The sequence below is a fragment of the Bombyx mori genome, chromosome 12 (assembly GCF_030269925.1).
Source record: "Bombyx mori chromosome 12, ASM3026992v2".
NCBI lineage: Eukaryota > Metazoa > Arthropoda > Insecta > Lepidoptera > Bombycidae > Bombyx > Bombyx mori.
Genome location: NC_085118.1, coordinates 4,764,795 through 4,777,402, shown reverse-complemented (window position 1 = coordinate 4,777,402; position 12,608 = coordinate 4,764,795). Strand labels below are relative to the sequence as shown.

At 33.7% G+C, this 12,608-nt stretch overlaps 2 protein-coding genes across 6 annotated transcripts in view; both read left to right on the top strand.

Moving 5' to 3' along the window:
* The first annotated feature begins 2,594 nt into the window (after positions 1–2,594).
* Positions 2,595–10,647, top strand: LOC101738005 (uncharacterized). Of its 5 annotated transcripts, XM_062671383.1 has the most exons (9): positions 2,599–2,761; positions 3,023–3,557; positions 4,022–4,117; positions 4,703–5,019; positions 5,085–5,294; positions 5,816–6,745; positions 6,833–8,551; positions 8,670–8,927; positions 10,141–10,647. In XM_062671383.1, exons 4-8 carry the CDS (start codon positions 4,707–4,709, stop codon positions 8,909–8,911), a joined length of 3,414 nt encoding a protein of 1,137 aa, XP_062527367.1. In that variant the 5' UTR covers positions 2,599–2,761; positions 3,023–3,557; positions 4,022–4,117; positions 4,703–4,706; the 3' UTR covers positions 8,912–8,927; positions 10,141–10,647. The 5 variants fall into 5 exon arrangements, with proteins under 5 accessions (XP_037870460.1, XP_062527367.1, XP_062527366.1 ...); XM_062671382.1 differs by having other exon boundaries at positions 5,112–5,294; positions 5,816–8,551; XM_062671381.1 differs by having other exon boundaries at positions 5,816–8,539.
* The window catches only part of LOC101737870 (putative transporter SVOPL), a 17,109-nt gene continuing 14,785 nt past the window's right edge, over positions 10,285–12,608 (top strand). Inside the window, exon 1 of the mRNA XM_004929398.5 lies at positions 10,285–10,426. Coding sequence (XP_004929455.2) covers positions 10,339–10,426 — 88 coding nt within the window. The 5' untranslated portion in view covers positions 10,285–10,338. The remainder of the gene's footprint in view (positions 10,427–12,608) is intronic.

Here is a 12,608-nt window from a genome sequence, read left to right as displayed (position 1 = left end):
AAAATTATAATTTGCGTAATTACTGGTGGTAGGACGTCTCGTGAGTCCGCGCGGATAGGTACCACCACCCTGCCTATTTCTGCCGTGAAGCAGTAATGCGTTTCGGTTCGTAGGGTGAGGCAGCCGCTATAACTATACTTGAGACCTTAGAACTTATATCTCAAGGTGGGTGGCGCATTTACGTCGTAAATGTCTATGGGCTCCAGTAACCACTTAACACCAGGTGGGCTGTGAGCTCGTCCACTCATCTAGCAATAAAAAAATAAAAAAATAAAATCAGATGATTACCACATCATCCATGCTCCGATCTCTTTTTAGATTTAGTTAAATTCGTTATTGATATTACAGATTACGATAAAATTTTGAATTTTAACTTATACGATTATTCATTGGCTATATTTCTGTATTTACTCTTTTTCTCACCCTAAAACTGCTAATAAAATGAGAAATACTTTAAAACGAGAAATTAGCCCGTTGATTTATATCGGTTTTCTCAGTAAGAGACGATAGTCATACTTATAAACGTTTTAAATTTCTATTAATTTTTTTATTATCGAAATTAACGCGGAGACAGAAAAGTTCAAGTAGATATAATATACAATAAAACTTGAACCGTGAAGAACTTAGTACATAAAATAGTTGAACAATGCCAAGTCGTACAGTGTATATACCTACGTATACTGCACTATAGTAGAATTATTTTGTCCGTGCAGTGTGGGTTATAAAAAATCGGAGCGGTGAAGCTCTAGTATTTCGCTCTCTCTTCCGCTCGCGAGCCTTACGGACGGGCATAGTGATGCGCATTATTGTTGTCGATAAGCGTTATCGATAGTGTATTTAGTTTTGTCATTTTATGGGTTAGTGATAAAAATCAAAGAAAAAATCACTAATCGAACACTTACACAGATATCGCCGCAGCAAGTTAACGAGAACGGCAGAAATTAACACTTTATAACTTTTTGGGATCTATTCTTATTTCAGTGAAAATCTTTAACACATTGTTGATAACAACACGTGCAAATATTATTTTGAATAAATTCTGCGTTTTGATACAAACAAAGGAGTAGCCATTGTGTCACTAAAGAAATTCAGAGCACGAATGCATAAAAACACATTTCTCTTCGACATAATGTACTATAATTTGCAGGTAAGTACAAATGACTCTTAACATAACAATGTCCACCACCTTTCGTATACCACCCCGCCGCCGTGTGCCTGCCTTCGATGACTCATTGGTTTTATCGATAAAGGCGTTGCGCCCGCGCAACATTCTCACCGCCCTAGCCGGGCTATGTTTTATGACCCAAACTGCACGGACAAAATAATTCTACTATAGCAGCATTGAATTTTGAAGTCGTCGAGGGCTCTAGCTAAGTAGGATCCTTCAAGCCGGTAATTATCTCGGTTGGGAGAGAACCGCGGGCCTTACAATGCTATTTAGGACCCTACTCACTAAACGACTCTTCTGCACTATCATTAAAACGTCGGATAAAAAATTCTGCATTATACGTTGCAAAATGAATTTTATTAACACATGTGATGAGGAGCAGTGAGCATAACTATAAAGTTCTAGAAGCTCGTAGAATATCACACGGTTATTACTATTTTCTAGATACAGTCAAAACCGTTTACTGCGACATCGTTTAATACAACATGCCGGTTATAATAACCTAGAACAAAGGTCCCGGCTGAATGCCATATGACCGCCTTATTAAAAATATTGCTTTCTACGACATTGGTAATAACGACATACCTAATAAAACGACCACATTTAACTAATATTTCGGAGAGTTAGATCTGTTAGAACGACCGGCTAAGCTGTATTGTAAACAATTTGAATAGGTATCCACATTTGTCTTTAATGGCTATTAAAATCAGGAAAGAAAACAATAGGATTTAGTTTAGTGTAGGGTCTTTTTTAATTCTTAGAAACAAAACACGTGCATGCAGTAGAGTCAAAGCCCGCTTTTTCATATCTCTTCAGTTAGTTTGTTACTTATCTATACACAAGACGCACCAAAACTTTGTGGAGTTATTCGTGAAACTTTAAAAATGTCGCAATGAAAAAGAAAACAAATTATTATTGAAGAAAAATCGCGTATTATATCCAAGCTAGAGAGCGGAATTTCAAACAAAGACTTAGCAAAGGAATATGGTGTATCACACTCGACAATTGCAATCATTTGGAAAGAGCGATGACGATACGATAATTAAAATCCAACGTGAATTATAAAATATCTATGCACAACAGAAGTGTTCCAAACAGACCAAAATTACAGATTTTATGCTCACAGAAAAATAATATGCATTGTACTTATGTGTAATAAACAAAATGTACATAGTTGAATAAATATATTTTTCCAATAATTCCCTATCGATTTGTTTGTACTTGCACGATACACATTAAGCATCACCGGTTGTTACGACTATCGGTTTTTACGACTGTGTAATATGAGCAGTCCCTTCAATGTCGTTATAACAGATTTTGACTGTATTAGTAATTATACACATTATAAAATTAAAGTTCTATTATTATTCAAGTAAACTGACACATAGATTATACACTTAATATATTCGAAACTGACCTCGTTTCGATTCCCAAAAAAATACTTTCCACAACATGACATTAAATACTGTCACTGCTAAACACTCTGTAGCAAAATTCTAAATTATGAGTTAAATTATAATATTATTCATTTTCGGTTATAATTTCGAATTAATTCATCTAAGAATCACAATCAGATACATAATAATTCGTCAGGTAAATGTAATTTTGGATTTTAATTTTCCAACCATAAACTTTAAAAATAAATAAACAATATAATTCGAAAGCTATGTAGTATTATCGTCGTATTTTTTATTGTTACGTTATTATTTAGTCATATACAAAGTAAATTCAATAGAAATTGCAATAATGTACGTTGATAATAAAATAATGCTTATCTACACGGACTTTAAACTTACTTCAATAAAGAAACCTAAATAGAAACAAAGACAAACAATAGACATAGTTTTTTTTTAGATTGGGGTATCAATGGATTTTACAAGCTTAAAGATAAAATTTAAACCAATCATGAAATCTATTCAGAGAAGCAATACAAAATGTTGCATAGAAATAATACCGCAAATAAAGAGTATTGAAAATTTTAATAATTTGAAATGGGATGAAGATCCGCTAATCGAATATACAATACCGATCACGTACAAAATTGTATTCAAGAAAGCAAACGAACAAACAAAATATACATATAAGGATGATTCTAACAAATTTTATTACTCATGCGTCGATTTACTCATTCCTTCGGCTTTATCAAATAATTACGAAGGCTCTGGAGATTTGAAAAGACATAAAAGTGACACAATAGTTCTTGACAAACATATTGTAGATGTCTTCTATAAAAAGATGGGAAGTGAATTTACAATTAAAGATTATAGAGATGATAGCACTAAAGAAATTAGTGATTACAAATTATGTTATGATAAATCTAAAAATAAGATTTCAGAAAATATTAATGAAACTACTTTAATAATTGATGATGAGACGAAACTTGGAAAAGGTATTCAATTTAGTATTTCTTCGTGAGCTAAAAACTAAAATAAAAATAATAAACGTGATATTAAATCTCAAAAATAGTTTAAGCTAATGTGACGAACAGTTTCACTATTCACAGAAAAAAACCGGATGAATATTGTTAGCTGATACCATCCTGCCTATTTCTGTCTCGTAGGATGATGTGTCTTACGTTTTTAGTTGAAATGATGAGGCAACCGTTACACAATTGAAATTTTAACCTCAGGAATCAAGATCAGTGCCGGCATTTACATTAAGAAGGGCTCAGATAACAAGTTAATACCATCTACGCAAAAAATACAACATTTTAAGCAATTTGTTAACAAAATTAACAATGAACAAAAAAACAATTAAAACAAGTTTTTCTTTTAAATGAGTTTCCTATAATTCATCAACTATTCTTTATTCTTATTGCTGTATTTTGTTTTTTATTTTTTTGTTTTGTTTTAGAAAATAGATTTGTCACTATAAACTGTGACAAATCAACAAGTACAGATATAATATTATTCAAGTACAAAAATATTGGCAACAAAAATACTTCTTATGGCAAGGATTTTTTCTTATCTAAAATAGGATTAGAACCAACAAACACCACTGAATTAGATAATTATACGATAAAAGCTGAAGAAATAATCATATCAAAAAGAACAATGGAAAATGCCAAAAGGTCGATCACAGGTTTATATCAGGAAACTGATTTGGTCAAAAACCTTCACGACAATAATAGCTATGCTAAAAACATGATACGTGATCAGGAGAACTTTGATTGCTGTCTAAACAAAAGAACGGTATCAAGGGCAACGCCACAACAAAGACTGGCCGAGTTTCTACGTTTAATGGAGACGGAGATGCTACCATTAAAAATAATGCTGAATGAAATTACTATTCAATACGCCAAACTACAGTCTTCTTGGGAAAAAAAGAATCGACATAGCACCGCCTATGAAAATATTGTCAAAATCCAAACGAATTTAAGTGAAAATAATCTATATTCGAATCGCGTTGTGTATTCAGTTGTGTTTAATGAATGAAATAAATTTATTTTTAAATAATATGAATATTAATTTATTTTTTGCTTTATTTATGTCTACTTCTCATTGATCATATTGTTTATTCTTAATTTATTTTCAGTATTATGGATCACGAAGAGTTGCTAAAAGAACTAGCTACGAATTTATATTTTCAACTCAAAGATGAACCACCGCAAATTACAGAAGTTAATAAAACAGAGAAAAAACATCCTTTACATTTAAAACTGAGAGTTCGTAAAAATAATAAATTGCACTTAAAGAAAAACTTAGCAACTGAGTCCATACAAAATCAAGCAAATTGTCACTTAGCAAGCAGCGATGATACCATAATGTCATTTAAACTATTACTTGAAACCGACAAGGATAAAGAAAATTCAAAGAAGCATCGCAATAAAATTACTAAAATGTTACGGCCAGGTTAGAATATCTGAAATGATTAATTGTAAATTTAATTTCAACTGTTAATTTAAGCACAATTTCAGGTCTTTGCTTAAATACCCAAAATAAAGAAGATAACATCCCATACATGCCCAAAAATCCTTCCCGTAAAAGAAATGAAATGAGCGAATTCGAAACTTTGAATGATTATGATTCGGGCCATAAATATTTTGGACTTTCCAAAAACAACTTTATTAAAAATTCACCTGCAGATCTAAAAAAGCATAAAATTTTCATTGGGAAATGCAAGCCAGGTGAGTTAATTCTAACATATATATTAAAATTGAACTGAACGTTAAACTAACTAACTACAATTGTTTTGAAGACTCCCAAAATGAATGAAAAGCAAAGGCAGTCGACAAAGCGTGATCAGACAAATTTGTAACCTCCTTATGACAAACTTATTAGTTTGAGATCCGGGGAAACACACGTACAATTTTCTTAATTTATTTGGCGAAATAGGTTTGTTGCTCTGTGACTGGGTACTTAATATCTAAATTTATGTAAATCTAATATAGCTTATAAGTATTAGGATTAGTCTCAATAGTAGTCTCACGGTACTAAAAATTCTAGCTAAGGCCTATATCATAGTTTAATATTTACGGTATCCTTAATTTTGTTTTAAATATATAACAAAAATTGCTGAAATTTGATCACTATGATTCGTAAAACGCCAATTTTTCCACTCTTCTTTTCCGGACTAAGAATTCTCAGTTTATCGGACAACGGTTCGTACCTGTCCTAACTTGGAAAGTCTATTTTAATATGTTTTAAGGTGGGTGTTTGGATCCAGCTTTTAGTGAAGACAATTATGAATATTATATATCGAAAAAAATCCGCGCCCCAGAAAAAACGAATGATCCCTATGTAAAAGATCCTGAATTCAATCATGGTAGCTGTATTAAAATAGCAAACACGCCTAATGATTTCGAAATCACTTCGTGGAATTTTAAAGAGAATCTTGAAATTAATACTATTCAACATATTTATGAAGCAGAATCTCTTCATAAAACTATCAGCAATTCCCATTCGAGCACTTTAACTATTTATCCCACATCACTATCTAACGAGGAAATAAATAATACTAAAAATATGAACAAAAATTCTACTGAAAGTAGTCCAAAAAATATGTATTTGGGCATATCAAATGGAACATACTTTACTCCTCCCAGAAATGTAAAAAAACTTTCTGACTCGAAGATATCTGTGAGAAATAATAGCGATGAAGTAAATACTATGAACGAAAAATTAAAAAGCATAGAAAGTGATTTTAAACAGGGATTAAGTAACAAAATTAGATCATCTACTGCAATTCTGGAAAATCAATCTAGTACAGCAGACAATAATACTAAACGGAAATTTAAAAGTCCTGAGTGTGAATTAGAAATGCCGGACGTTGATTTTACATTTTTACAAGAAAAAGTACATCAAAATAATAGCGAATATCCATTAATTCCAAAAACAGGAAGCATGAAAAAAGATTCCATTATTGTTGAGGCAAAATCAATTTCAGAATGCGGTGATATTGTTAAACATGGTAGGATTTCAGACATTATCACAAATATAGATACAAACGAAGATATAGAAAAACGGCTCATCCTTCCATCCCAAGAAACAAAACTGGAAACTGATAATAAAGTTAAAATCACAGAGCTTGATACAAATGGCTTGAATCGTGCTATCGACGGACTAGTTTTTCCTAAAAGTAAATCACAAACAAATACTGTTAAACCACCAAACACAATCTCAATAGAAAATGCTAATACTAACAATATCTCTTTTTTAAAAGCAGAAGAAATCCCAGCTCAAATTAGTGCAGCAGAAAATATTGGTACCGCCAAATCTGACCAATACAAAACAAAACAAGCCAAAATAGTGAGTGAAATCACAAAACATAAATCACTACAGGATGTCGAACAGGAATCTTTCCAAATCCGTCTCAATAATTACCAAAATATGTTCTCCCAAAATAGTACGACGCCTTCTCAAGATCGAGTGGCAGCTTACCCTGAAATTAGTAAACTTATCGAACCTTATATCGATAAAAATAACGCCAAAAATATGGAGACCAGGAATGATAATTCGAAATCTTCCCCATTTTTCTCCATAAGTAATAGATCGCTTAACCATAACCCGTTTCAGAAAAACTATGATCTTCAAAAGCACCAGATTGAAAATATGTCTTTAGATAAAAAAATGCGATCAGTTGATAATTTGATCGAAAAAGAAAACAATAATTTAATTCAGCACGATAATGAAAATGAATTATCATCAAAATCACGCGATGATATAAAAACAACTGATAATTTCTCGCATAACACTGACCTAGATCAAGATGATTATGATTTGTTACCGTCAACCTTAATCAGTTCAAGTCACGATAGTAAATACGAAATGGACACAACCAATACTTTTACAAACAAGGTTCAATATAGTAGTAAGCGAAGTAAACATTTGGAGTATAAAGACGAGCGTGATCTTAACTTCTCAACATCCCGGGACCTTATGATTAAAAAAGACATACAAATGCAATCTGAGAAACAAAAAGAAAACGAAAGTGTTCTAAAAATATTCCGAAAAGAACTAGAACAAACCAACGTTCCTAATGCTAAAACTATTAGTAATAATATTATCGTAACAGAAGATATTAGTTCGATGAATATAGGAAGTTTTGACGTGCCCGATTCTAAATTAGATAGTGTAGAAACTATCAATAATGAAACTAATGAAATCGAATCGAAAATAGATGTATCTCCAAACCAATCTCATGGAAATGTACGCAAAGATGTTGGAGATTTTAATTTTAACAAAGAATTGAGGAAGGACTTCAAAACGAAAAATCACGAAGAGACTCAAAATACTAAAGTGGAGTTGAAAGGTTCCATACTGGAAATTAATCTAGATTCTGATTCTCAAACTATTGAACAACCATTAAGAGAAACGTCACAAACGAAATACAAAGACAGATATAGCATCGAACCAGATATTTTAAGCAAAATTACAATTCCAAAAAGTAGCACTTCAGTGGAAAACCGACATAATATAGCTGAAAAACAACTTAGAAACGAGAAAAATATTTCCCATAGCCGTCATAAAACAGATAAACCTCACGCTCAAAATGAAGTATTTCACAAAATACAACAAGTAAATGAAAATAATAAATCAGACATCGGTGAACCATTATCTTATCCCAAGCCATCAGCTTCCCTCGCATTAAAAAACGATACATATTTAATGGACTTGGAATTTGCTATTTTTATGAATAACAATAACGAAAAAACTATAAAAACCTTGGATACCTCTCAAACATATGACGAAGATAAAAGCCAGAATCTGGCAACAATAATGATTAAATCACAAATGAGAACGTCTAACAAGGAAATACGATTCCCGGTCGATAGCGAAAACGATTTAATAATCCAAATAAAAAAAACTAGAATCATGAATCAAAAAGTCCAAATTAATAATACATTTGCTCGTGGAGAAGATGTTTTAGAAGGTAAAGATCAACGTAAGCGTTTACAATTTTTATTAATAGCATTTTTCTCGTACGATGAATGAACTATTGGCAAGAACAATTATAATTGATATAGAGTAATTTAGTAATCTGTAAATTAATTGGGTCACAGAAAACGAAGAGAGTAAGAATGAGACAACAGTAAACAACAATGAAGCTAGCAAATTACAGAATATTTTAAGTTGGATATACAATCACGAATTAGTTCCTTTACAAAACGTTATCAAAGAACTAAAAGACGATATAGATTTTCTTACTGAACAGCAGCAACATAAAGCTAAAATACAACAAGTAAAGAAAACAAAATCTATGAAATTATTAAAATTTACGAAAGATTGTACGTGTTTGCTGTAATCTATGCAAATCAAAGGTAAATCAAACTCTTTTACTATTTCAATCTATGCCGAACAAAAATTTCGATTAGGTACCACAATATTTACAATTAGAATAAAAGTTTGCTTTTAAGTTCATGTTATGTGTCGGTTCGTTTTACTAAGTTGAAACTTAGTGAACATAGCACTTCGACAATAATACAAATAAATGCAAACAACTTGTTTAAAAGTTAATAATGCTGACCACTGATAAAGCAATAATTTTTTCACATTAATAGTTCATATAAACATGCTTGTAAGATAAATAGCAAATGACGTGCCCAGAACAACGTCGGGTTTAACTGCTAAAAAAAGATGACACGATAACAGTGTGTGCACTGATTCGTGATTCTACGTAGCAACTAATTTACAAATAAACTGAAACTACACGGACTAGAAAGTGACACAAGCAACTCTTAAACTCATCAGTAGTAACTTATTCTGAAGATCGATCTAGGGCTTCAAATGTCCAGATAAGAGGTGATGTTTAATGTCCTGCCTATTTCTGCCTCAAAGCAATCATGCCTTTCGATTTGAAGAATGGGTACAAACAGCCGTTGCACAATTGAATTGAGAATTCGACCTCATGTCGTAAAGTGGGTTGCGGCATTCGCGGCATATCTACAGGCTCTTACAACCCCTTAATACCGGTTAGGCAATGAGCTCGTTCACCGATCTATGTAATAAAATAAAATATACAAACTTTACAGACAATATTGTATTGCTATTATTTTAAGCCAATGATGATTTTAATAAAATTATAATTATATGTTTTTATTCTTGTAGATTGGCAGAAGGAAAGCGGTTCTTTGCTAATCTATGTTAAGCGGTCACCGAAACTTATAGATACCGTAACTATACTAATTGATTACGTCACGGAAAATATAAACAGGATAGTGTAGTGAGCCTGCAGATCCCTGCATTCCTGTATGCTCTTAAAAATTCAGTGAAAATTGATGTCTTTGTGATTATTTTCGACTAACAAAAATGTTATACGTACAATAATTGCTTGTACATAATAATTTGAATAAAGAAATACACTACGTAATTCTTGACGTACAAGTCACGTGTGACTGACGATTTAAATGAGTAATTAACATTTTGGTCGTACGAGCTTAGTGCCAGTAGAAAAATTAGAAGGATTATATTTATAACTCAGTTATAGCTTCAATGAATTTAAAACACTGATAAAGTCTAGCGTGTTGATTTCAGTCCCGGCGCCGATGTTTTTTAAACGTGCGACTCTCGAGTAAGACAGTCGACTGAACAACGCTCGTCCGGGCGACAAACAATATATTTTTACATATTATAAAAATTCACTAATGTGTTAAAAAGTTCATGCAAAAACTGTTACAAGACCTAGTGTTTTGTGTAAGAACTTATAGTGCTCAATACTTATGAAGCTTTATAATGGAAAATAAAATTGGTACAGTAACGGAATTTGTCGAAAATCGTCACAAAAATCCGGTTGATTTGGATCAAGCTTTGGATGTTGTTGGTATGTCATAAAAATTAAAAGTTTTTTTTTCGACATCTTCATATGTTAATAGCCACAACGATGTCATTACAAGAGCTTTTGTGGACACAAGAAAAAATTATAAGCTAATTAAATGTCTTTTATAAATGGTGAGAATAAAATGAAAATATGAAAAACAGTAATAACTAAATAATCTTTCAAATTTATCAATTCATATAAAAATAAACAATTTAAATTTTTTCGTTAAATGTTTTAATAACTACCTACAGTAAATAAACTGCAGCTTATGGGTCATGTGCAATTAAATTTTTTTCAGTCTCGAGGGTGTAATGAAAATACAGCTTACTGCATACATAGTGCTTACCCAATTAGTGCTTTTAGTTCTAACGCTATTGGCAGTCACAACACGGATCACCGTACTCATCCAACTCGTTGAAGATGTGTCAATGTGACGTATGGCATACTTGGACAAAGCAACGCGACACGATAACCCTCTTATCGTGGCTGCCGCTAATTAGATATCCGACCAGGGCAAGGGGGCAACGCAAAGCCGCCATCACCCGAAACACGTCTTATCAGATCCCTGGATCCACTCTAGGTGCTGTTAGGCTCTTCAAGCACTATTCTCCGTCTTCGTCGAACTTTTGTGAAGTCGTCGTGGCCTAAAGGATAAGACGTCCGGTGCAATCGTATATAGCGATGCAACGGTGTTCGAATCCCGCAGGCGGGTACCAATTTTTCTAATGAAATACGTACTTAACAATTGTTCACGATTGACTTCCACGGTGAAGGAATAGCATCGTGTAATAAAAATGAAACCCGCAAAATTATAATTTGCGTAATCACTGGTGGTAGGACCTCTTATGAGTCCGCACGGTTAAGTACCACCGCCCCGCCTATTTCTGCCGTGAAGCAGTAATGCGTTTCGGTTTGAAGGATGGGGCTTGTAACTATACTGAGACCTTAGAACTTATATCTCAAGGTGTGTGGCGCATTTACGTTGTAGATGTCTATGAGTTCCAGTAACCACTTAACACCAGGTAGGCTGTGAGCTCGTCCACACATCCAGGCAATAAAAAAATTAACTCGTTTAAAGAGTTTGATGAGCGAAATGACTCACAGTCACAGCCCGCTGAGTTTCTCGGCGGATCTTCTCAGGGTGTTGCGATTTCGATTTGGTGGTACACACACTCGCGAAGTCGTAAGCTAACCCCACCCCACGTTCGCGTCCATAGCGGGAGCGACAATGCCCTCACGCTCCTGAAACAGCGGAACTGTTGACTGAACTCCGGAAACAGCGCCGAGACGATGTCCCGCAGCTGCTGAGGCTGGAAACGCTCCGTGATGGAGACGCCCTTGGGTGCATTGTATTGTGCACTATATGATAGGGTCGCCCCCACGGATCTTCATCCAGTGTCTCCAGAAGACCCTCCATGTCTTAAGGCGGTAGACGGCATTTAAGTTGTGATGTCCTAGGCATACCCATACGGTAACTAAAACATCAAGCGGACCATAAAATACAATATTTATCAGTAACACATAAAATCGCACCTCCCGCCATCGGAGCAGAGTTCATCCATATCATCTGGAACCGCTGCATTCATCGACAGTGCGTTTCCAGAGGTCTTTTTTGCCACGTACCATCCGGCTATGGAATGAGGTCCCCTCCACGGTGTTTCCTGAGCTCTATGACGTCCTTCTTTAAAAGAGGCTTGTGGAGAGTATTAAGCGGTAGACAGCGGCTTGGCTCTGCTCCTGGAATTGCTGAAGTCCATGGGCGACGGTAACCACTCACCATCAGGTGGGCCGTATGCTCATCTGCCTACAAGGGAAATATATTTTTTTTCTTTTTGGTTCGAAGTCCCTAGAAATGTTGTTTCAAGCTAGTTCTAATTAAAAAATTTAGACTATTAAATAAACTTTAGTTGATAATTGGAAATATATTAGTAAGTTACGACAGACTTTAATAATTTATTTTCTTCTTTTGACGTGACATTAGATTCTAACCTTATGTTTTTCATTGTGATAATTTTATTAATAATTTTAGAAAAAAACCCGACAAATGAAAAATTAAGAAGACACAGTCCACGATACCTTAATCACAATACAAAGTAATAAAGATCAACCCTGCAAAATTATTGAAAGATGCGTACTGGTCTGTGGGGCGCATTGTAACATTTCACAGGATGACCTATTACGATCC

Coding starts and splice junctions, on each gene's coding strand:
- LOC101738005 (XM_038014532.2), top strand. CDS start 4,707: ATGGATCACGAAGAGTTGCTAAAAGAACTAGCTACGAATTTATATTTT. Junction 5,020..5,084: donor TACTAAAATGTTACGGCCAG/GTTAGAATATCT, acceptor GCACAATTTCAG/GTCTTTGCTTAAATACCCAA. Junction 5,295..5,815: donor CATTGGGAAATGCAAGCCAG/GTGAGTTAATTC, acceptor ATATGTTTTAAG/GTGGGTGTTTGGATCCAGCT.